Raw genomic sequence first — 26080 nt, forward strand, 5'->3', positions numbered from 1 at the left:
TGAAATTAATTACTCAACTACTATATTTGATGTAAACATATACTTGTTTAAACAACTGTTTAATAAAATTCAATTAATAATTAAGAAAGACAATAAACTGGTTGAGGGTTAAGTGGACCAAACTCTTAATTTTTTTTTTTGGTTGTCATAGCACTACCCAACGCAGAAGAAGAGGCCACCTACAGAATTTTAAATGAGCTAATCCTACACCATAAGCCACGTTCTGATGACAACCAAAACCAGTTTCTCTCTGCTCACAGGTCAAGTATCATCTACTCATCTGCTAGACCAAGCAGGTCCAAACCAAATCCAACCCTTGGATCCCCTCTTAACCCCACAGGGTATATCCTTGTCCTATCACAAAAAGAAAGAAAAAAGAATTATAAATACAGTTTTCTCCCAACCTCCCCATCCTAGAAAGATCAGATGACGACCACAAAACCAAACTGAAACACCCACAGGACAAATCCCCCCACTCAACCGAACTTGGAAGAGGGAGGGACCACCACAGTTTGTAGGTCCCACATGGGGTTTGGTGGCACTTTTGAAATAAAAAGGACAAATCAGTAACCCACATGTCATTTAACAAGGGAAGTAGAGAGGGAAAAACCGGACACGTTTTTTAGGCCTCCTTCTCTGCCATTTCCTCCTTTCTTTCCTCTCTGCGTTGCTTGTGCTCTCTCTCTCTCTCTGTCTCTCTTACACATAAAATCAGCGGGTAGAGAGAGAAGAGAGCAAAGCAAGCCTAGCTTTATAATTGTATACTATATAAGAACACCTCAGCAGAGACTCTTTCTTTTCTTTCTTTGCTTTCTTTGCTCATTCTTTAGGGAAAGAGAGAGATTCGAAGGGTGCACGAAAATAGCTGAAGACTTTCGTCTTTCCACATATTTCTTTCACAATGATCTCCTTGCATAAAAGCTGTTTTCTGGTAATTTAAAATCAACCCATTTCTTATTTTAACAATTTCTTGAACACCCATTTCATAGAATTTAATTCTAAAGCCTGAAAATTAAATCTCTTTTACATGTTTGTTCTAATCTATTTCACATTGAAAATCTCAAGTTTTTTTTTTTTATTTCAAGGTCTTTTCTTTCTAGCTCTTTTACATTCCAAAACAAAAAATCATGAAAGCCTTACCTCTATTTTTCCTCTCTTGTTTATGCAAATTTTGTTGCAATTTTCCACATCTAAGTCTCTTTACAACATTAAAGATCTCAAGATTTGTTACAAACAGTAATAAGAAAAAGTCTCTTTTGTTTCCAATTGTATTTTATTTTAAATTTTGTTATCATCTTGTTGAAACAGAACAACACTGGCATTTCTGGGTCGTCAAGCCCTTTCTCTTACAAGCTGAAGAAGCTGCCACCAGCTTCACTCAAAGTGGCAGCATTAGGCCCTAACAGGGATAGAAACAACAGCGTTGTAATTGAGAACAGCAACACGTTGAAAGAAATAAGAGAAGAAGGCACTTCTTCTGTTGCTGACGTGAACTCCAATTCCACCGTTACCGGCGGAGATCGTGACGTCTACTATGATGACGCCGCCACCGAGGATCAGCTTGTCACCCCTTGGTCTATCTCTGTTGCCAGGTAAGATTCTATTATTTATCCTTTGTAATAACTGTTTTTCTGTAATTTTGGGGTTTGTTTTTGCTATTATTTTATTGTGTTATGAGATTAATAATTTTTGCTGGTTATGTCATGATAGTTTGAGATTTTTATCCGTGTTTTTGAGATCTAGTATCATTGTTTTTGTATAATTTTCAAATGAAAAGATGTTCTTTTATGTGTTGGGTCTTATTTCATTTTTTGGTTTCTCTGGCTGACGCTTTTCCCATTTTTTTTCTTTATTCTTGTTTGTGTTTTAAGTTTATGGTTTTGCTTTTGATGTCCTTGATGTAGAGTATGTGTTTTGTATTGGATGCTAGATCTTGATGTTCTGGTCAATAGTAATATATTCCCAGGCTAATACAGATCTTTGCTTTGTTGTTGAAATTTTGTAGTTCACAAATTAGAAAAAATAGACTTTTATATTGCTTTTCTTTCTTCCCCCGCCACCACCTTTGTCTTTGTGTCAGTCTTTGGGATGATTGAGGTTCCTTTGATACTAAAAGGCATGATGCGTTCGATGCACAACTCTGATATCAAGTCCTAACTCTTCTTCATCTGCTGCAGTGGGTATTCTTTGTTGCGAGATCCTCACCACAACAAAGGGCTTGCCTTCACTGAGAAGGAGAGAGATGCTCATTATTTGCGTGGTCTTCTTCCCCCAACTGTTATTTCTCAAGAGCTCCAGGTTATCTACCCTGTTTGAGTGCTTTTACATTTCACCATTATTGGATTTGTTCTGTTTAAATTTTGTTGATTTTCCAGATTTGTGTAATATTTTAATGAACTTTACCACTACTCACCAGGTGAAGAAAATGATGCGAAGTATCCGCCAATATCAAGTTCCTCTGCAGAAGTACATGGCCATGATGGATTTGCAGGTATTGATTCACTCTGTCACATTTGTTTTTGCTTGTAGAGTCATAGGTCTTTTGGCTGGAATTATTGCTGCATGTTTCTTAATGGTCAAATATGGAGTTTTGCCCAGTTGTATGATTTCTTGCACTTTAGTTTATCATGTGAGTGATATGTTTTAATTTTAATAGCTTGGTTCAAAATTTTTTTTTTCCTATTGATGTGAAAATGATGTGCATCTGTATTAATGGTTTTTATTCTATATTTAATTGCAAAATCTTTACTTCCTTCTGTCACAATTAGCTCCTCCTATTCTTATTCTGTTTTAAATATTTGTACAAATTCTTACGCTGTATATTGTACTCAGAAAGCAATAATACTTGGTGCTTTAATTAATTGCCATGAAAGACTTTAACAGTTTTGAGTTGATTCTTCTGGTTTTCAGGAGACAAATGAAAGGCTGTTCTACAAACTTCTTATTGACAATGTTGAGGAGTTACTGCCTGTTGTCTACACTCCAACTGTTGGCGAAGCTTGCCAGAAATATGGGAGCATCTTCAGGCGCCCTCAGGGTCTTTTTATCAGTTTGAAAGAAAAGTTTGTTCCTTATATCAGAACTGGTTCCTCAGATTATAATTGATATGGAACTCTTGAATTCGTGCTTCTTTCTCTTTTTGTTTACTTTGATGCATACCCTATGTAGGGGGAAGATACATGAAGTTCTGAGAAATTGGCCTCAGAAGAATATTCAAGTCATTGTTGTCACTGATGGGGAAAGGATTCTGGGTCTTGGGGACCTTGGATGTCAGGTATAAGCACTTGGAGACATCTGCTGATAACTGCTTCTCTCTATCTGTCTCTCTCATGTGTTTTTGATTTGTTAATGATAACTTATGTCCTCAGGGAATGGGAATTCCTATAGGGAAGCTTTCTTTATATACAGCACTAGGAGGGGTTCGTCCTTCAGCTGTAAGTATCCTTAATGATCAGTTATAATGTAGTTATTACCACCCATTGTTTGCTTTATCAGTAAGAACTACTGGCAGTCCATTGCATATTGCTTACATCAAGGAGGTTATGAATCCAGCAAAGCTTCACAATTAACTATATCTTACTGTTAACAATGTTACTCTATTGCATCTCATGTTATGGCTGATATATTAGCTGCCATTTGCAGTGCTTGCCTGTAACCATTGATGTTGGTACAAACAATGAGCAATTGTTGAATGATGAGTTTTATATAGGACTTAGGCAAAGGAGAGCTACTGGGCAGGTACATAATCTTAGAGTAAACCTGCTTAGTTTTAGTTATGGATTTGGTCAAAATTATGTCATACTAAAGTGGCTTTGCTCTTCTTGTCTCTAGGAATATGCTGAACTTATGCATGAATTCATGACTGCAGTCAAGCAGACCTATGGAGAGAAAGTTCTCATCCAGGTAGTGAACTCAGGCGAAGACCTCTATGAAATATTGGCTGGATTATACGATTTTAATGTTTGTTTATATGTTAAGTTTATGTTTTCTGAATACTCTTCAAATATTTTTGCAGTTTGAAGATTTTGCGAACCACAATGCTTTCGATTTGCTTGCTAAATATGGCACAACTCATCTGGTTTTCAATGATGATATTCAGGTTATTCTTTGAGCTTTATTTTCTTGAATCAATTGGGCTTAAACATCTCGCTTATGATTTGGAAAATACTTTTTTGCAGGGAACAGCGTCTGTGGTCCTTGCAGGGCTTGTTGCTGCACTGAAAGTAGTAGGTGGAACTTTGGCTGACCATAGATTCTTATTCCTTGGTGCTGGAGAGGTGAGTTGCTCGAAAATTTGTTGAAAGTTCTTGGTTCATTCTAAAGAGGGGACAATCAAGAAAATCTTAAATTAACTAAGTGGAATAAAAGAGAGTTCGACAAGGTTTCCTCCTGCAAGACCCATTCTTTTGTTGACAATGAGTATAGCTCCGAGAAGGGTGGACAACATAAGTTAATTGGATGAAAATATCCTCTTAAACGGAAAGTAATGTTAAAAGGTTAAGTTAACAGTTCAGAGATATTCTCTCCTATAATTTCACTTCTTACACACTTATTAATTTACTTGAAGGGTGCAGGGGTTTGGAGAGAAAACACTTTTTAACTATTTCAATTTTGTTTGTAATAGCTCAATCATATTCCCTGCGTCCTGAAGAAACAAGAAACAACAACTCTATTATTGTAAAATTATCCTCTTTCTTCTTTCATATTCAAACAGTTGAAGGAGAGCTAGATCTGTCAAATCCTCTTGCTTTACGACTATTGCAACTTTCATTGAAAGGTTAACATATTTAAGTCTCTACTCAAAGATGATTCGTATCACAGTATATATTGGGAAATTACGGTCTGTGGGAGTTCTAGTTTCCGTTTTAGTGCTCTTCTCACTGGCTTCTCTCATGCTTTATTTTTTGCTAGTCTATGCACTGCCATTTTATTGCTGTGTCTGATTTTTTGTTTGGTGATCTACAGGCTGGCACTGGCATAGCAGAACTCATAGCCCTTGAAATTTCAAAACAGGTTATACTTGTGGCATTAATGATCACAGTTTTTATAATATGTTTTAAAGAAGCCTTATGTAAATTACATCATGGTGCCATTGGAAATAATACTTGATTATACATGCAGACAAATATGCCACTAGATGAGGCTCGGAAGAAGATTTGGCTTGTGGACTCCAAGGTAGTACAAATCTGATCAAACTCTTTGGTACAAAGCAGATTGTTCTTCATTTCCCCCCTTGCTTTTTTTCCAGTGATTAAATGTTGCATCCATTTTCTTCTTTTTGCAGGGATTGATTGTTAAATCTCGCATTGACTCTCTTCAGCATTTCAAGAAGCCCTGGGCCCACGATCATGAACCCATCAAGAAACTTGTGGATGCTGTTAATGTGTGAAATCTCTCTCCCATTTCTCTCTCTTTTCTCACTCCCCAACCCCTCCCACCCACACCAAAAGAAAAGTAAATAACTATGTGAAAAAGGGTTCTTAGACTCTCCAATTCTTTGTCTTACTTTGACAGGGAATCAAGCCAACAGTGTTGATTGGAACATCAGGAGTAGGAAGGACATTTACTAAAGAAGTTGTTGAGTCTATGGCTGCCTTGAACGATGTACTGTATCTCTCTATAAATTTTCTTTATAAATAAATGAAACAATTAAGCTAAAGCCTAAACTTATCCCTTGTCTATGTGGCTGCACGCAGAAACCTATTATTTTCTCTCTTTCTAATCCAACTTCACAATCTGAATGTACTGCTGAAGAAGCTTATACATGGAGTCAGGTAATTCAGTCATGCAGCTTGTATATCTCATTTGTTAAGATTTATCATATTATCTAGTTCAGCCTTTCTGAAGCCTTTAAAATGAACCTGTTCACTTGCAGGGTCGTGCCATTTTTGCTAGTGGAAGTCCATTTGACCCTGTTGAATACGAGGGAAGACTTTTTGTGCCTGGGCAGGTTATACTTGTACCTAAAGTGGTTTTAACTCCCTCTTTGGTTAAGTTTTGCGCAGAGGGTTGATTAGAGTATTATATTTTTGTCCTCCAGGCAAATAATGCATACATCTTCCCTGGCTTTGGTCTGGGTTTAATTATGTCTGGTGCAATCCGTGTTCATGATGACATGCTTCTGGCAGCCTGTAAGTGTATATTTGACATTTAATAGTTGCTTTAGAAGTTTAGATTGATAGGAATGTAGGATGCTTTTGAAAACTGACTTATAAATTTGATCCCTGACCTTTTGACCCCATCCAAAAATTGTCTTGTTTTCAGTGGTTTTAAGGTAGTATTTGTTATCCGAAAAAAACAACGATAGTATTGCTAGGTTCTTTTGCAAGTTGTTAAACCTTTGCTTTATTTCTGGGTATAGCGGAGGCTTTGGCAGCACAGGTGACACCGGAGACCTTTGACAAGGGACTTATTTACCCACCATTCAAAAATATCAGAAAGATTTCGGCCCATATTGCTGCCAATGTAGCGGCTAAAGCATATGAACTTGGTAAATTTCTTTCTCGTGTATAGTACGTAGATGCAACTCCACTTTATTCAATCTTAATATAATTATCCGATTGTTTCATAGGTTTGGCTACACGCATGCCTCAGCCTAAGGATCTTGTGAAGTATGCGGAAAGCTGCATGTACAGCCCTGGCTACCGAAGCTACCGGTGAATTAGCGAGATTGCCTCTGCTTTGGATGTCTTAAACAGAAAATCCGTTTTAATTATTTCTTGTAGTCTTTATTTAATTTTATTTTTTTTCATTTCTTTCTCATTTTTTAAGTTTTGTTCCTTCCCTTTTCTTCTTTCCTGCCCTGCTAGTTACTTGGTGGGTAAGAAGATGCATGGTGGGTGATGGTAGTTAAGATAAATGAAGTCAAATATAGCAGGGAAAATGTTGTTCTGGACTTGGAAAAGTTTCACATGAAGTAGAAATTTCCAAAGTGTCAAAGATGGTCTACTTTTGTAAGGTCTTCATCTCTCTCGCACTGGTCAAAGTTTGAATTTCAACTCTTTCAACTTTCAACGCAAACTATGACCTGGTAAACCAAACTAAAATCGACCTGTGGGCTCGCTTGGGCTTAGGTAAGAGGTCTGGGGCAATGTGGACTTTGGTAGCCCGCTGGTTAGGCCGAAACATTGTCGGTAAAAATAATGCCTTAAGAAGTGCTGAATACTTCTTAGCTGCAAATTTTTGTAGCACAATCCCAACAAATGATAGTTGGTTTCTCAAATTTTAATAATAATAAAAAGGGTAAAGAGAGGTCTCCTCGCTTGATCTTGTCCGAAGGTATAAAAACAGAAGCGAACACGAGAAGGGATTTACTGAAGAACGTGAGAAAGAAAGATTCTGACACAGACTGATGTTTTCAGTTTCACTTCATGTCAATCCAAAACCTCAAGTTGGATTAGCTGTGGGCCGTGCAGCTGATGTAGATATATTAATATTGGAGTTTAGCTGTATCGATCGAACTGATTTGGACCTTTGGATGGGCTCATCATCTAGCATCTTCTTTCTCTCTCACGCCCACCCCTGAATATATATGTGCATATATGTTTGTTGTCTAATTTGGCATCCAAAATGGGTGCTTTCCTTCCTCTCAATGATTTGGTGAAAAGGGTAAAAAAGAAAAGGAAAAAGGAAAAGGTTGAGAGAGTTGTGGCATCCTTATATCCTAAATCTTTAGTCACATCTCTCCTGCTAAGTGGAAAATTCTTGGTTTTTCCAACAGGGTAAAGTATGGTTGGACAGAAAGAAAATCGAATGGGGAAAATGTTGGTTGAGCAACTTAAAAGGACTACGACCTCCTTTTTTATTATTTTTCCTTTTTCGATTTGTACAGTAAACAATGAAAATGATACAAACATATTCAAAAATAAAATGATCCGAATAATTGGATAACAAACATAAAATCTGTATAATCCAAATATACATCTGTCTTTTCCTTTTGAATTTCGGATCATTTAACACTACAGGTTAAAAGGTGGGAGTGAACGAAAAGAAGAAAATGTCTGTTTATGAAGGTGAGAATAATGAGAATCCAATGGAGTCAGTATGATGCCAATGATTTACCACATGTTAAATTCAACTATTTTTGTCCATGTTTTATCATTGGGTGGTGATGGACAAAGCGAAGTCAATGACAGCTGTTTAGGATAAAGTATTGTTCAGTCTAATCTCATCTATGGTGTCTCTTCTAATTACTTGTAGACGTTCAATTTTTGATTAATTATTAATTTTTTAAGTATTATCTTACATAGTGAGAATAAGTATGGAATAATTATGTCATACGTAAGTAAAAGTAATTCAGAACGAATAATAGGGTTCATGGGTTATTTTTACTCTTGGGATGTGGATGTTTTAGAGAATTTGCCATGATAGCTCACATATAGAAGTAATTATGAGCACTTCATCTTAATCTTTTCTTAAAGTATGAGTGCTTCACTTTTCTTTTCTTTTTTTTCAAGAAAACACGTGATACATTGTTAAGTGTCACTACTCCACTATCTAGAATTGTCATGTAGGTTCCAATTATGTGCACTTCTCATAACACCTAATAAATTGTTCTTTCCATAATGAACATGCTCTTTCCATAACGAATACGTTCTCCCACATAAAATGTGTTACCCTAAAAGTGTTAGCAAAAAAATTACACTGTTGGAAGATATGGTGAGTACTCCGGAGAACCAAGAAACATTTGTTCCTACCAATATCAAGGAGCTCATGAAAATATTTCAAGCCTCCTAAGAAATGATACAAATGTTGGAGAATAATAAGAAGTGGATAATAGAGACCATTTTCTAGCTTGCATCTTCTCTTGCTACAACCCTCCAAGTCCAACTCATGTCGCCCCATAATAATGAAAATGCTACTAATAGGGTGAACAACAAGAATGGAAATGGAGGAAATGGAGAAAGCACAATTAACCCACTGGCCAATAAAACTAATCCCTCTATTGTTAGTAATCTGACTACAGCAACTCCTTTAACCACTACTAAAGTTTTGTCACAAAAGAAGAGCTTCAGAAATTGCTTGACTATAGAATAAGAACCTCAATTTTTCAGAGTTTAATCTTAAGTTGCCCTATCTCGCCATCGTAGTGGCCAAGCTATATCCCAAGGATTACACCAGCCAAAAATTCAAGAAATTCAATGGCAAGACTGGTGTTGCTCGAGAATATGTAATGAAGTTTGTGTAGATCTTTGGAGTAGTTGGATTAAATGATAATTTGAAGTTAAAAGAATTCTCTAAGTCTTTTACCGAAAAGGCCTATGCTTGGTATGTCAATCTCACTCTTGGTTTTATGCAATTGTGGGTTCAAATGTGCAAGATGTTTTAGGAAAAGTTCTTCTCTATCTAAGAAAAAGTTACTATTATTAATTTAGGAAAAGAGCATCAAAATTTAAGGGGAAGTTCTCATAAAATACATCCAATGCTTTAGAGAAAGGAAATCAGACATACAAAATTCTCATTATGAGAAAGAGTTAGTGAAAGTTTGCATCCAAAGTATGTTCAATGAGTATAGGGTACATTTGGAAAATTTACAAAGAGCTAGTTGTTTTGAAAGGAGAAATTCCCCAACAATAAACACAATACAATAAGGAGGCAGAGAAAGAAAAGATCTTTGACCTCTTTTATGTCTTAGAAGAGACAGCTTAAGAAAAAGACAAGAATATGAGATTAATTCTTTACCACCATTCTCAATCCCATTAGATAGAGTGAGAGCACTTCTCCATGAATGGATAAGGGGTGGATAAGTGAACTTATCCTACATTTCACGACCACCAACAATAGAAAAAAAGTCTAATCCAAAGTATTGTTACTATCACTATAGAATTGGTTATTCACTTGCTGAATGTAGAGACCTACGTAAAATATTTTATAAAAGGGTGTAAGTAGGAAAAATAGTAGTTGGAAAACAACAGGATCCAGAACAACCTGTTTCGCGCTCATGTAAGATATGTCTATGATTTCTATCATTAATTACTTCACGTATTAAAAATTTGACATTTGAAAAAAAAGTCTTATTTCAGTAGCAAATTTTATCTATTTTACTTTGGCTTTAATGTTATTCTTTAACCATATAATTCATCACTCATATTTCAATCGTTAGCTTTAGCGCTTATAATTTGACTGTAATGATATTATACTATTAGTCACAAGTTTTACCGCTCACTTCTTGGACATAACTTACTATTCACAAATTAGCCGCATTTTTTATGCTTACTTATTTAAAAGATTGAACTAATCTCCTTCATATCAAATTAAGAGGTAACTTTCTTGATGTGAAGTTGAGTGTTCTCTCTTGGTCACGTATATTAATGAGTAACATTCATATGAATAGCAGTACTTATACTAACCCATGAAGGTCTTGCCCATGGAATATTGGCAATTGAATGTTAATTTTGAAATTAATCTAATAAGTATGTCTTATACAAAAGCATTACTAATTTTGAATACCAATTCAATCATAAGTTGGAGGAATATAATTTTAGCTTTACCAAGTGTATATGGAGTCCTCAAGGAGAAGTGAAGAAACACGAGGAAAACTACCAAGTGAAAGAGGTTCACTTGGTAATCATACCCAAATTGGCACTTCACAAATTCTCCTTACTCAAACTTTGTTAAGAAAAAAAGCTCGTGGAACGATGTTCTTCCTCATATTGATAGTGGTTTTCTACTTCCTGTGTAGCAATAATAGCTTTACTGGGCTTGTCACGTATTGGCAATGGTTTTCTTCTTCTATGTAGTAATAATAACTTTACTAGGCACACTTCATATTGGCAGTGGTTTTTTTTCTTCTGTGTAGCAGTAATAGCTTTATTGGACTTGTCGGGAGAAGAAAGGATTATGCTGGCCTGTGTGCAACGCACGAGCCTCTTTCTACTTGTTTTTTTCTTTCTCTTTCTACCTCACTTTTTCTTTCCTTTTTCTCTTTTTTTCTATGCCCTCCACATGGCTCGTGGAGGAAGCCCCTTTAGAGCTTCTTTTTAAGTATGTTATAGATTATCTTTACATACATTATAATGACTACACATTTTTTAAATGATTATAAAAGTACTTTTGTTAGTAACACTTTTTATAATATTTTTGTAATTTTTGATTGCATCATACAAAATTTTAATAGCATTATAAAGGTCACATACATTAACAAAAAAAAAAACTATTTGATATCACTACTAAAAACAAAAAAAATTAAAGTTTAAAATAGTTAAATTTTCAAGATTTTAATATATATATATATATTACCTAAAAAATTGTCATTAGAATCCAAAATTTATTTTAGTAATATTAATTATCTTATATTATAATTATTTATTAAAAAATTATTATTTTTTAATAATAAAATTTTCACACAAGAGACAGAAAGGTTTATACATTCATAAGTGATGTTCTAAATGTGTAACGCATGGAGAATGTTTTCGAGTACATAATGCGTAGGTGATGTTCCAAATATGTAACGTACAAGTGACGTTCCCAAATATGTATCACATAGGTGACGTTCCCAAATGCGTAACGCACGAGTGACATGCAACATACAGGTGACGTTTCCTAAGGGTGAGCAAATGTAAATCGAATCGAATAATCAAATCGAACTGAAATGAGTTTGATTTTTTCGGTTCAGTTAGTTCGGTTCTTTGAATAGTTCGGTTATTAAAATTTATTTGGTTCAGTTTCGGTTAGAAAAATTTTTAACCGAACTAACTGAACTTAAGTAAGGGTATTATGGAGATTTTGCATAAAAAATAAATCCTAAACCTAATCTCTTATCCTCTTTAGTTCCTCTTTAATTATATGAGTATCCATTTTATTTATTAAAATTTTTTATTATCATTTTTAATATTTTTGTAGTATTGATTTATTGAGAAAAATACAGCATAAATAAAATATATACAAACAAAAAAAAAATTATCAAGTTCAGTTTTTGAAAACCAAACCGAACTAATCGAATTATTTCGGTTTCGGTTAGTTTGGTTATTTGTATAGTTCGGTTTGATTTTAGTTATTTTTTAAATAGGAATTCAGTTAGTTCAGTTATTAGATATCAAAAACCGAACTAACTGAAATAACCATTTGCATACTCTTAATGTTTCCAGTGCGTAATGCACAGGTGACATTCTCAAATATATAACACATTTCAAGTACGCAATGCACAAGTGACGTTCCAAGTGTGTAACGCACAAGTGATGCTTTTAAGTACGTAACGTATAAATGACGTTCTCAAATATGTAACACATCTATTTCCTAATCACATGTAAAGTATATATAATAATAATAATAAATTTTTTATTTTTAGTTGTACACCTCTAATTTTTATATAGCACATTCTTTCCTTTATAATTGTTTCCATTCATCCTAGTTATTGTCGTAATGACTGAAAAATCTAAATGAATCGTTGCGAATTTTCCACATATTCTTTGATTTTTATTCCTCATCAGCTATTACAATACTACTTACGTTTTAAGGACTACTACGATCTTTTTCTCAGTTGCCTATAGTGTACTCTTTTTTACTTGTTGCAACACGTCTCTCTATGCTAGAAAAACCCTCTAAATTATATTGTCTCTATTACCTTTCCCTTTTTCTATTACTGTAATCATCTTTTAAAACATATATCTTGATTAATCGAAGTTGAATTTTATTATAATAAAATCAATTAAATTATATATTTTTTATTTTTACCACATATTTACTTGAAAATTTTGAGAACATTACAAGTAATTATATCAATTGGATTTTAATAGTGACCCCTCTACATTATGAGACAGAAACAGGAATTAGTTTGAATTGTAAAGAAAAATTAAGAAGAAGACCGTTCTCAAGTCTTGATTGTTTCTTTTGAAGTGGGCAATCTCCTTACTCTTTCCTTCTTTTTCTTGTTCTTGTCGTTGAAAATTCGCTCAAACAACGCAAGTCCACGGCTCTATAAAATGTTCACACCAGGAAAATGAAGGTGTCATGTAATTGCCCATTCCTCAACTTGTCTTGGGCTTGCGTTATAATAGAAGTTGTACTTTGATAAAAAAAATATATTGTTAATTTTAGGGATGTCAATTTCATTGGAATTTAGTTAAAAATTCGATTCTTCACTTTGACGGGAATGAACGATTACAAAAATAGAGATGGAGGAGATGAAGAATTCGCCGCCCTAAAATATTAGATATATTTTTTTATACTAGATGTAACTGTTTTGAATTTATAAGTTTTATTTGGTGAACTTGCGTACTTTTAGATTTAGTTGTGTTTGTATTTTCTAGTTATATTTGTATTTTGTATGTTGAAACTTTTAATAATTTTACTTTGATCTATATTGAATAGTGTACCCTATTGAATTTAGTTTAAATTATTCTTAATTAATTAGATTAATTGAACACAATTAATTAACAAAATATTGAGTATTTAAATTTAAGAATTTTCAAATTAAAAAAAAATTTCTGTTAGTTCCCTGTGGAGGTGAGAATGAGAAGATATTTCTTTCTTAAGGCGGGGATAGGGATGGGTATGGGAACTTATACGGAAAAAAATTATTGGTTGACCTATAAAATCTTTCTTTTTGAAAAAAAAAAGGTAAACGAATAGATTCATAGGTAATTTTATTTTATTGACTTGCTTTTAGGTAATGGATAAATTCATGAATGATGTTTTATCGTTAGTACCAATTAAAATATAAGAATTTGATCAACAAACTGTTACCACATTATATAAAGCAAATAATTTAAGACAACACTCCTAAAATAAATACCATATACTCAAATGTGGTTAAAAATTATATTGGATATACTAAGATGTAGCACCAAGCTTGTTACGATTGAAAATGTAGAATTAAATCGTAATTTTTTTTTTTTATAAAATTTGATTACCCTTTTGTAGAATTTTTCGTTTTATGTTCTTAATTAGGGCATACTACCCAAAAAATAAAATAAAAGAAATTTGAAATTAAAATATGGTGTCCACGTAATCCCATATGATTGGAAACTTTATAATCACGAGGGCGGCTAGCCACAATGCTTGACTTTAGAGATGAGCAATCCAAATCTAAGGTCAAGGCTATCAATTTTAAGCTTAAGGCAATCGCTGAATTCCTTTTCTTCTGGTTTTGTTGCTCCGAGAACTGACCCAAGACACACTTGCCTTTCTTCATTGGTCTACCAATTCTGAAATTCTCCTTGCTGTGTATAAAATCTGGGCACTTCTCTTGACTGCCACCCACGTTCAAGTGAAAGCTTGCCCATCATTAATAATTAAAAATATCTTTATGTGGGTTAAAATTAAATAAACAGAAAGTCCCTCTCTAGATTTTATTTATTTTTCTTTTTTTTTGTTAAAATATTGGCGATATAACCACACATTTTGGATAGGCATGAAATGCAAAATTAATACAACTGGATAAGTAGAAACCTTGAAAAGATTAGAAGGAAAAGTGCAAATTGCTGGTCTGATTATAGCCTAAAAACAAATGGTTGATTTGATGTGGGAATTTGTGCTCTTCACCTTTCAAAATTTTGTGTGGTTCATATTCGTATCATCTTTATTATTATTGTTATATCTGAACTTCAATTTACTAAAAAACAAAGAGAAAAATCTAATTAAAGCTCGTCATATTAAAAGGAGAAACGATGATTGGATTCCAGATTTAATTCATTTGGCCCTATCATTTTCTTTCACTTTTGGTGATATTTGTGTAGCTCTCAATGCATATGCCATTTTTCTTTTCTTTTGTAGCACATGAGAGAGAGAATTGGACAATTGGTTTTGGATTTTTCTTCGAGAGAAATATGTGGTCAGTATTAAAAAGAAAAACTATTTATTTTGATTAAACAATATTTATATTATTAATTATACTATGAATCTTTTATTTATATGTGTATTATTCTTTTTTTAAGATGTTGTTACTACAAAAAATATGAGCAAACAATCTGTATAAAAGAATGCTTGTGATCTTCTTTCACATGGGTTGATGCCGAAAAAACAAAAGAAAAAAATATATGTACTTTTTTTTTTTTTCCATTTTTTCACCCACACACACTAGAGTGACTAGACTGATGATGATATATGCTAAAACCAAATCCAAAACCTCAAATCTTTTGGAGCAGAAAGAAGGAAGATTACCACCGCTTAACGTGCTGATGGGCTTAAAGTATTACCTGTTTTCACACTTAAACAGGGTTTCCTTTGGGAAGGGGAAAAGGACAAAATCAAATCCCAACACCACATGCAAAAGTTCACTGGTGCAAATAGCTTTCCATTTGTAAATCCATGTTCATTACCCAATTAAAAATTTACGAAGTAGGATAGGAGTCATGCTCAAAGATTCCCGGAAGTTCACCTTCAAGATAACATACTTTTGTTTTGGTTTTATGCCAATCCCTCCTCTTTTTTTGTTTTGTTTTCTCCATAGAAAGAATAGAAGGGAGGACACCTCTTTGTTTTTTTCTTGATGACAAATAAAAAGTCCACAAAAGCTTGACTTTGCACTTGCTGGCTTGCTACCCTCTCTCTCATCAATCCAAAGAAAAATATCCAATTTTTTAGGCCACGCGTCATATCTAAAAGCACCAATCAAGTGCCTTCACGTGTCCGTACAAAGTTAGCTTTAATCTTTGCCCTAAGATAAGGTTCTTTTATAATGAAAAAATATGTCTCACATTATTAAAATACATTGGATATGGTCTACAATTGCGAAATTGGTTGGCGGGTTGGGATCTTCTGGTCCATTTCTATCTCTCTCTCTCTCTCTCTTTTTCTCTGTGATATATGTTAAGAGGAGGAGATCTGCTACTAGGTTTATGCCTTGTTGATAAGATTTTTAAGAGTCAAACTTATCCTAATTAGGTTTAAGGACAAATTATATTGGACAAATCATGATAAGTTTGGCACATATCGTGTATTATAACAGATGTTTAGATCCAAATCAAGGTTTGGGATATATGAGATAAAATCTAGGGTAGAAAGAGCTCTTTTGACTCATTTCTTGTTCCCAAAGTATCTATAAAACAAAAAACTATATCTAATAAATAAGCACTTTATTTAAACACTCACAAGACTCATTCAAAGACAATGGTAAAAAGGATTTAAAAAATATATCTAAAATCAACTCTCAAGTCTAGTTTCATCTTTATATCCCTTTCTTAGTTATTTAGTTAAACAAAAAAAAAATTCGAGTAATTAAAATATTTGGTAGAAAATTCAAAATTAACATTTTTATTTTTTTTATCTCCTCTTGTCAATAAGAGAAATATGTCTATGATGCATAAAATCAACACTCGCTTGGATTTATTTCAACATATGCTGTCCCAAAATCTTTAAAAATACTTAAATGTTAACGAGGGCATAAAATGGTTTGGATAGATAGCGACCACCCATCAAAACATTCAATTTATTGACCAAATACAACTTTACAAGCAAAAGTCTGTGAAAGACATAATAATAACTTATATATTCCTAATGGAGTAAGAAAGAAAAAGAAAAGGGTAAAAAATTTTTTTAAAAAATCCATCATTCTTTTTAGTACAAGTGTACAGTGATCCGTGAAATCAATCCCCCCCAACAATCATATGTGGGCTACCACCTGATTCCACGTGGCATTGTTGAAGTGGTCCAGTAGTATCCCATTAGGGTTTCTATAGGAGTCCTAATTGATTTGAAACACCTTTCTTTCCATATCAAGTACCAAGTTAACCAAATTGATGAAAAAGTGGGCAATTTGGTCATTAAAAAGAAGACGGTTTTTCTGACATGAAAATGCTGTAATAATTGAAATCTTAAAAAAATTGACCAAAACATTTAAGAGTGATCTGATTTGGTGAATCTGTGCCTTCCTATATTACATCCTGACCATCCCTTCCATAAATATGGAAACGCAAATCTTAGTCTCAATTTTTATGTCGGAATCTCTTGCAATCACTTTTATATCCCAAAACTTTGACGAAGAAAAAAATCAAAGCCCTTTTCCAATTTTTATTTTTTTCCCTTAATAATCCGAAATAAATATTAACAAATAGATTTCCGTCTGATATTATTTTTAATAACTATAAAACATTATTTAGTTATACATCTTCTAAAATAAAGATTCCTTTAGGATAGTTAAACCTACGTACAAGATTGAAATTTATGACTGTATCTACATTATTCTTCTTCCGAGTTTTGGACATAATTAGAAAAATACTATTATGCAAAACTGTAGCACGTACAATATGTTATCAAATGATTTACTACTTTTTTTAATTTCAAAAAGGGAATTCAAATTATCTTACTCAAATTTTAGGATGCTTTAAAAAAATTATTTTTGTTGCAATGGTTGTGTTCCAAACACGTTCTTGGTCAGAACTATAGGGAGAAATGGCAAACAATGTGCATTTTATTGCTACAGAGAGCAAGTTGTTGTTCGCTTGAGCTGCAAATTCAGCAGTGTCTCGACCCACACGGCATTTCTTTTCATCCTATTTTGTTATCCAAATGCATTGAACAGGTTTGATTAATATAATTTAAGAACTATCTTGATCCTGTCCAGATTGATAAGGTATTGGACTAACAACAAACACCATCGAACTAGCAATAATTGAAAGTTTCTAGATCCATTACACGCCAACAAAGCTGGGCCGTATGAAAGTAATTTACTTAGGTTAGAATCCTTGTGTAATGTCACCAACAAAAGAGGTGACTAAGTTCTAGGATTTTAGGCTAATTGTGTTCTATTAGGCATAGAATATTTATCTTATTTATGTTTTTTTTATATTATTTACTTTACTTGTACTTTAAGTAAATTTAAAATTCTTTTAGAAAGTCTTTGGTATTGTGGAAGTCTTCTACTTTCTTTGCAATTTAAATGGGTGTAATGACTTTATAATGTTTGGTTTGTAAATAAGTGAAGGGAATGCGCTTGCAATTGTAATGTCATTACAATGGGGTAAGCTGAAGGAGGAAAAGAGAAAGTTAAAATATTTTTTTCCTAACTTATCCCCCCACACTCTGTCTTTATTTTCTCTTTTTTTCTTCTTCTTCGTCCTCTCCCCAGGTCACCTGCACATTTCAGTGAAATTCTCTTATGCATGATGGCTGTTGCCGTCCTTACAACACACAAAAGTCAGGACTTGACTCTTGCGCATGTTCCTTTGGGTTTCCTAAAAGCACCCCTCATTCCAATTTGAAGCCTATCAGCATCAGCGCATGAAAGCATTTAGTTTTTTTTTTTGAAGAAGAAGAAGAAGAGGAAGAAGATGAAAGCATCTCGTTGATTTGTAGAATATGGAAGGGATGAACCCTCACTCTCAAATGGAAAGCATCCTTACCAGTATATTTGGCCATGTTCTTGTTGCGGGCAATTGGAGCAGCCTGCTTTCTTGTTAAAAAAATTGTTATTAAAAGTATTTATTATTTATTTTAAAAAATAAAAAGAGAAACTATTAGTCCAAAAGTTTAAAGATGAAAAAATTAGAAAATTCTTTGGATAATGGTTTTTATTGTTCATGTGATAATTTTAGGCATTATTATTTTTAATATTTATAAGTTTAAGGTACTACTAAATATTTAGTAATTTTGTATATTTTAATATTAAAATATTATATTATTTTTGTCATGTTATTATTTAGGATAAAATACTCTATCATCCATAACTTTTAAACATAATTACACACGAGTCCACTAGTTTGTAAAATGAACACTTCGCCTCAAACAGCTAAACGATGTTAATATTTAAATTGAAATGTCTAATATGTCTTTCTCTTTTCTTTTTTTTTTTACTTTTTTTAACTTGCCAATGATGTTTCTTATGTCGACCGCCCACCTCGTAACCGGATCTAGCTCAGATTCAGCTGAATTTCTCAAGGAACATCAAATTTGGTGCTGCCAAACTACCAAGATCAGTGCTCTCAAGGAGCACTATGTTGGGTGCTCCCCAAAGAGCACACGATCTGTGCTTCTTAGGGAACACTCGATCAATGCTCCCACCCACGATGGGTGCTTCCCAAGGAACACCCGATCAGTGCTTAGTTTTTTTTAATAAGAAAAAAATTAAAATAAAAAATTATAGTTTATATAGTATGATAATTTTTAAAATTGACGAAGGGTAAAATTATTTTTTCAATTATCACATCATTAAACTAACAAAAATATTAATAATGGACTAATCGCTAGACTTATGTGTTCGGTGAAAATTATTCTTTTATGGTGGACTATCTATTTTGAAAATTAATAGATCCGCATATAATTATAACTAAAAATTAAGAGGTGGGGTATTTTATCCTATTATTTACTATTTCAAGGGATAAAATTGAAAAGTTAAAAATTTATATTAAAAAGAATGTAAGTTTATTCAACTTTTTATTTTCATACATAAAGGTAATTTTGTTAATTCACACTATATTCTCAGTAAAGTGCTTTTAAACCAAATATTATAATAAAATATTCCTACTAATTATATTCCCTGTAATCATAACTTTTCTATGTTATAGCAAATACTATAATGTTATTTTCTCAACAATCACATAACTAGCAAAATACCAAACGTCACTTTAGGTTTAGGATGAGTTTTCTTGATAAATAGCCTTTTTATGTTTTGTTGTAAGGCACAAAATTTACCAATCAAGCTATAAACCAAGTTATTCGAAAGCTAGAGTCTTAGGCTTGCTTACGAGATAGATCATTACAAGATACGCTTGTTTAGTCTTCGCAATATTCTAGCTTGCTTAGTCTCCGCATTATTCAGAACCATTACAAAGTCTTCGCAATACTTAGCATTAGTCTCCGCAGTATTCAGTATCATTACAAGATAAGCTTAGTTAGTCTTTGCAATATTCAGCATCATTACGAGTTAGATTATTACAAGATAGACTTGCTTAGTATCCACAATATTCAGTATCATTACGAGATAGATAAGCTTTGCTCAGTCTCAATTACAAGATAGGCTTGCTTAGCATCCACAATACTTAGTATCATTACGAGATAGATAGGCTTGCTTAGTCTCGATTATCATTACGAGATAGGCCTGTTTAATATCCACAATATTTAGTATCATTAATGAGACAGATCGGCTTGCTTAGTCTCCGCAATATTCAACATCATTACAAGATAGATCATTCCAAAATAGGCTTGCTTAGTTTCCGCAATATTTAGCATCAGTACAAGATAGATCATTACAAGATAAACTTGCTTAGTATATGCAATATTCAGTATCTTTACGAGATAAGCTTGCTTAGTATTCATACGCAAGACTAAGCAAGACTCAAACGTCACACGAATCTTGGTTAAAGTTTCAAGCCCGTAGCATTAATAACATGCCTAGTCCGTAACATTAACAACATGCCATAAAATTATTTTTTGTCATACTTAATGTCTTTATAAAAAAATGATATCTATGTAATTTTTCATATAGAATAAACAAATACATAATGACATATAAATCATATTTATTCGATAATCATTTTACAAATCAAGTTATAAGATTCATTCAAAAAAAAAAAGAACACGATACCATCTAAATCATATTAAAGCTAAGAACTTGTGTAGTTTGAATGATTTATCTTATAATTTAGATATTTTTAATATTTATTTTAGGTATTTTTAAGTAAAGAACTCTTTTGCTTTATTTATTATTATTTGAATAATATTTATATAATTTAATTTATTGTAACAAGCAGATAGAAAAATAACAAAATTCTAAGATTTATTTCATAGTTACTTTTTTTCCGAGTAAATTTTAGTTAAAATTTTGAAATAAAATGGAAAAATCCGAAACAACAGGAGCACGCGCAAATTCGACGACCCCAAAAAAGAAGAAAAGCAGGACGTTATTTCCATATAAGGGTGAATCCGTCATTGCATTTGTGTCCAACGTACGATCCACCGTGATCCTCTTAATCCTCCAAGTCTGATCTAAATCTTTAAATTCCCAAAATACCCTCCATCTGCTTTTGCCCCCTTCTTGTACTCCTCCCTCCTTAATCTCCTTCATTTCCATGCAACCTCCTTCCCTCCCTCTCTCTCTCTAGAAAAACCCTCTTTCTCTGTCTAAATCTATTTATATTTATTAATCTAGATTTATTTTCAAAATTTGTATTAACAAATAGATAAATAAGATTAGTTTTTTTTTTTGGTTTTGGCTCGGGCGAGTCATGACTCGGCGATGCTCGCATTGCAGCAACAACGGCCACAACTCCCGCACGTGTCCCACGCGGGGTGGTGGCGGAAGCGGCGGAGTTGGCGGAGGAGTGAAGCTATTCGGTGTTCGTTTGACGGACGGGTCAATAATAAAGAAGAGTGCGAGTATGGGAAATTTGTCGTCCGCGCACTACCATAGCTCGTCATCAGCCGCCGCTTCACCTAATCCGGACTCGCCTTTATCGGATCACGTCCGTGACCCGAACCACGTGCCCGACGGCTACCTCTCTGATGACCCCGCCGCACACGCCTCTACAAACCGTCGCGGAGAGAGAAAGAAAGGTGATTACTCCAAAACGTCGCGTTTTGAGTTTTTTGTTTGCTTATCTAACCTTTTTCCGGGGATTTGAAGGTTGCTTATTTGGATTTTGGATTAGGTTCTTTGGTTTGTTTATTATTTATTGAAAGACATAATTTAGACCTTAGAGTATGTTGATGATCAACTATGTTTTTTCCTTTTGTGATTTGTTTTTGCTTCTTAACTTATTTATTTGCTTGTTTTTATCTTTGTGCCAAATTAAATGAAAAATATTTATTTAATCCATCGTGTATTAATTATGCTTATTAACTTTCTTTTTGAAAAAAATATATTTTTTTTGTTTTAAAGTTTGTTAAGTGTTTTCTCATTGATTGGCAATTTATGTAGTTCTCAATTTATTTATCGTATATTAAATTCTTGAGTTTTAGTAAAATTTTGTCTAAGAAAATCGAGTACCAAGTTTTTCGATTTTTCTTTGTTTTGGGGTTTTGTGAAATTATATGCAGATGATTAAGTATGAGCAAATGATCTTCTTTTGTTTATTTTTTAAGATTAAACTTGTCTATATATACCTCAGTTTTTTTTAATGTATTAAAAAGTACCGTACTGATGATTACTTTTAGTAAATTTAGTTTAATTATTGAAATAACCATGATTAGGAAATGAACAATTATTCCAGCATGTGTATTAAGCTAATAAAATTGGAGAAAAGAGATTAATTCATGTGTTAGTCAATTTCCTTGATTTAGTGAAAGTGGGTATTATTGTTTTCCCCTGTTTTTTAATAGCCTCGCCTAGTAGAGCTTTCCTCTATCTTTCTTTTTTTTTTTTTTAAACCTTTTTATGTTGTTATTATGGGTAGTTTGGTCTTTTGGGGACCACATGAGTAAGGGATATTGGATAATTTGCTGCTTTGTTATAATTGAATCTCTCTTTTGCTTCACCATGTCTGAACTGTGAATGGAGCTTTTAAGGTTATATTGTCTCTGAAAAATTATTGTTTAGAGGAATGCGAGCTTTCCCTTTACAGGGGGAACAGTCTAAGGCGTGGATCGTGCTTTATGGTTTTGACTTTTCTGTGCTGTCATGATCTCCACGTATTTCAAGGCAGATACCCTAACTGCTAAGAGAAACCTTGGGAAAAGAACTCTGTAAGCTGTATTAAGTGGTTTATTTGGATGTCCGTCCATGTGTCGGCAGATACAAATAAACACTGGCTGGTACATGATGTGAAGCTTAAGTGACTTCTTTGTTTTCAAGTTTACTCAATTTTTGTTGTATTAATCGAATAGCTATAAATAGGTAACTCATAGCAGAACCGTGTTTAGAAAATGAGATGTTCCATGACCCATAATGAATATTTAGTTGTGAAACTGATATTTCAATTATTTATACCTGCTGATTCTAGTCTCCCGAAATATTTAGGTTCCAACAGAACTGTCATTCCTGGGAAATAGAAAGTAGTTTCTAGGTGAGAACTTGGATTCCTTTTCAATTTAGTTTACTTTCTTTATGTAAATTATCAGCTGAAAGTTTTGTTCCATACTATTAAGGTAATTTTAAGTTTTAGATTAACTTTAATAATTGTTATATGTTTTCTTCTTAATTTTTGGGGAACACTACTTTTTGCTGCATGTGTTGAATAAGTTGATTCTTACCTTGTGACATGAGTTATTTGAGTGATCTAGTAGGCTTCTTTACAAGTAAATTGAGAGAGTGAAGTATTGGTTTGCAAGATTGAAGCTTCAACAGTGTCTTACCCCATTCTTTTGGAAAATAGGCTCATGATTGTGAACTCAGAGCAGGGATCTAGCCAATGCAATATGATCTTGTATAAGAGTTTGAATTGTGCCAGTTTCTGCAAGTATATGATTGGTATTGCATTGAGTTTCATGATAATGTAATTGTTGGTATTTGGATCCTTTGGTAGATTTCTGTGGATTATATTGGTAGCAACAATTGATATGCTCTGCATTTCAAGGTGATTCCATCATCTGTTTCCTTCCTTATGTTGTGTCATGGCTGATGAGGACATCCAACTCTACTGGATATACCTCCAGCAGTACAGCTGTTTGGGTAACTACTTTGCATTCTGGTTATCATTTTGAACTACTTATTTTAGTTACATGCATTATTTGCTTTCAAAGCTAGGAATGACCTTCCAAGCAGGCAAATTATCGCATTGTTTCTGCTTGAACACCCTATGTACAATATTACTTTGACTCAACCATAGTAGAGGAGAGGATAGGGGGTGGGTTTTCAGTTTAACTGTTGGGATGGAATGAATATATATGTTGACTTAATTAAATTTATTCTTAGCCATGATATTTGAAGATATCCAATTAAATTTTGGCTGCTTTACAGGTGTCCCATGGACTGAAGAGGAACATCGGCTCTTTCTAATTGGCCTCCAGAAATTAGGGAAAGGGGATTGGCGGGGTATAGCCAGAAACTTTGTAATGTCAAGGACACCTACTCAGGTAGCAAGTCATGCCCAGAAGTATTTCATCCGTCAGAGTAATGTTACTCGAAGAAAGAGACGTTCAAGCCTTTTCGACATGGTCCCAGATGATATGGTTTGTCTTGCTATTTTATGTTGTTTCTGCATTTGCTAAACGTTAGCTACACATCATATCATTGAGCACATTAGATTTGGCATGCAACATGGTCTATCTGAACATAGCCACATAATCAATGTAAAGAGGATCAATTTATAATAGTGCTAAAGAGCTTACCTTTGTCCATTACTGAAGGGATTTTAACAAATAGCATATTAGGATCATTGTCAACAAATGTGCATGTGAATATGAAATGGTGTCACTGTATAGCGGAGGAGATTAACTACATATACAATCTAAATTAGAGGTGACAATTTGGCAGGGTGGTTGGTTTCAGGTTGGGCTATTTGGGAGTTGTCAACTCTTGAGCCAATTTGAGTTTGCGTTCTGTGCAGGTTCAGATTAACATTTGTTGTACTTACTTTGCTAACAAATAGCAATTGAATTTGGTTTGAGGTCAGATTTAGGTTCAGTTTGTTTTGGTTTTTATGCCAATAGGGTTCATGCTGTTGAATTCTGATTGAATTTGGGATTGGTTGTATGGTGTGCCATCTGGATGGGGTAGTTTCTTTATTTTCTAAACTAAATATACGGTACTTTTTCTCATCAATTCTGGTTTGATTTTCTTCTCCATTCTTTTGCAGGCTACAGATACTCCCCCAGTGCCTGAAGACCAAGTTTTGCTGCCTTCTTCACAGGTGGAAGAAGCGGATAATGCAAATTCAATACCTTCATTAAATCTCTCTCTCAACTCTGAATTTGAGCATGGAGAAGCTGCTTCACAAGAAACAGTTCAAGAAACTGAAGAAACCATGATGGGATCAAGTGAATTCACACCAATGATCCATGGTTTCTTGCCACCTTATTTACCTGTTCCTTACCCATTTTGGCCGCCAAATCCAGCCCCTCCTCATGAAGAGAAGGGCGTAGAGGCATCTCAACATCAGGTACTGAAGCCGATTCCATTACTTCCCAAGGAACCTGTCAATCTAGATGAACTAGTTGGAATGTCTCAGCTTAGTATAGGAGAGACTGAGAATGGCCATAGAGAGCCCTCTCCACTATCCCTGAAACTGCTAGGAGAACCATCGCGACAATCAGCATTTCATGCAAATGCACCCGTTGGTGGCACAGATTTGAGCAAGGGCAAGACTGGTGCAATTCAAGCGGTTTGAACTGCAGGGAAGGAGGATGCTACTTCTATCTTATTTTGTGTCTTTTTTTTTTTTTGCATTACCATAGTTACTCTAAGGTATTTAGTTTTATTTTTTGATAGTATGAAATTTCTGGTCCTTACAACATAGGTTAAGATCAATTTCTGGGAAATATTTATTCATTCTAACTGTAAACAGCTAGATGTTCGAATAATCAAATGCGTTTTAGCAGTGAATGCCTTGGTCTCATATCAAGTCCTTGTATCTTAGCTTTGACTTTCACACACTGTTCTTCTGGGCTAGTGTACGTATGGTTCCTGTGAATGTTAGGTTCTTTTGGCCTTTTGAAACATGGAGAACCACGGTAGCATAATGTGATCTGTTAGTGCATTTTTACATTTTATGTGATTGGAAAATGCCTAGTTTGATATTTGATGAGATTTGGCCCAATTCAGTCGGTCATAGTTGCAAAACACCTCGAGCAACTGCAAAATTTTTCATCATTCAGCTGGAGTACCTAATTGTCTGGAAAAGAGTAAGCATGCAGCTTTGAGTTGAGATAAATTGGACTGTTAATGGGCTATTATCATGAAGGAACAACATTTTATTTTTTCCAGCTTGCGGATGGGGTGTACACAAACTAGCCATCCCAGGCTTGATTAATGTGATTCCATTCTCCTGGGTTTGGGTATAAAACCTATTCTTTTGCCAAATACAATTAATGATGTTAAGAGGAACCATGCATTGTGAAGAAATTATGTTTTTGTATCACAAATTTGATACTAGGCGTAATATTGAAACAAAAATAAGATTGATATCCTCTAATCTTGAATGTAAGTAAATGAAAGTAAATTTGGGATACGTATCAACGATATATAAGATCTGAAATGTTTGGCGATCCTCTTGTAAACGATCTCCCTACTCCTTTTCATTTTAAAACAAAAGGACCAAAGTCAAATGTTCCA

General features: G+C 33.8%; 2 protein-coding genes across 2 annotated transcripts; both read left to right on the forward strand.

The window, feature by feature from the left end:
* Positions 1 to 761: 761 nt before the first annotated feature.
* On the forward strand, positions 762 to 6939 carry NADP-ME4 (NADP-malic enzyme 4). Its single transcript, XM_007015677.3, has 20 exons — positions 762 to 931; positions 1309 to 1592; positions 2178 to 2298; positions 2417 to 2491; positions 2911 to 3062; positions 3169 to 3274; positions 3369 to 3434; positions 3643 to 3738; positions 3832 to 3903; positions 4016 to 4099; positions 4179 to 4277; positions 4966 to 5013; positions 5122 to 5175; positions 5285 to 5383; positions 5515 to 5604; positions 5697 to 5774; positions 5876 to 5950; positions 6041 to 6131; positions 6362 to 6490; positions 6572 to 6939. The coding sequence occupies exons 1-20, from the start codon at positions 902 to 904 to the stop codon at positions 6658 to 6660; spliced, it is 1938 nt and encodes a 645-aa protein (XP_007015739.2). The 5' UTR covers positions 762 to 901; the 3' UTR covers positions 6661 to 6939.
* Positions 6940 to 20930: 13991 nt separating this feature from the next.
* LOC18596016 (Homeodomain-like superfamily protein) lies at positions 20931 to 25351 on the forward strand. Its single transcript, XM_007024240.3, has 3 exons — positions 20931 to 21426; positions 23768 to 23979; positions 24606 to 25351. Exons 1-3 carry the CDS (start codon positions 21099 to 21101, stop codon positions 25134 to 25136), a joined length of 1071 nt encoding a protein of 356 aa, XP_007024302.1. The 5' UTR covers positions 20931 to 21098; the 3' UTR covers positions 25137 to 25351.
* Positions 25352 to 26080: the final 729 nt, after the last annotated feature.

Source organism: Theobroma cacao, chromosome 6 (genome assembly GCF_053813885.1).
Source record: "Theobroma cacao isolate CCN51 chromosome 6, ASM5381388v1, whole genome shotgun sequence".
Lineage (NCBI taxonomy): Eukaryota > Viridiplantae > Streptophyta > Magnoliopsida > Malvales > Malvaceae > Theobroma > Theobroma cacao.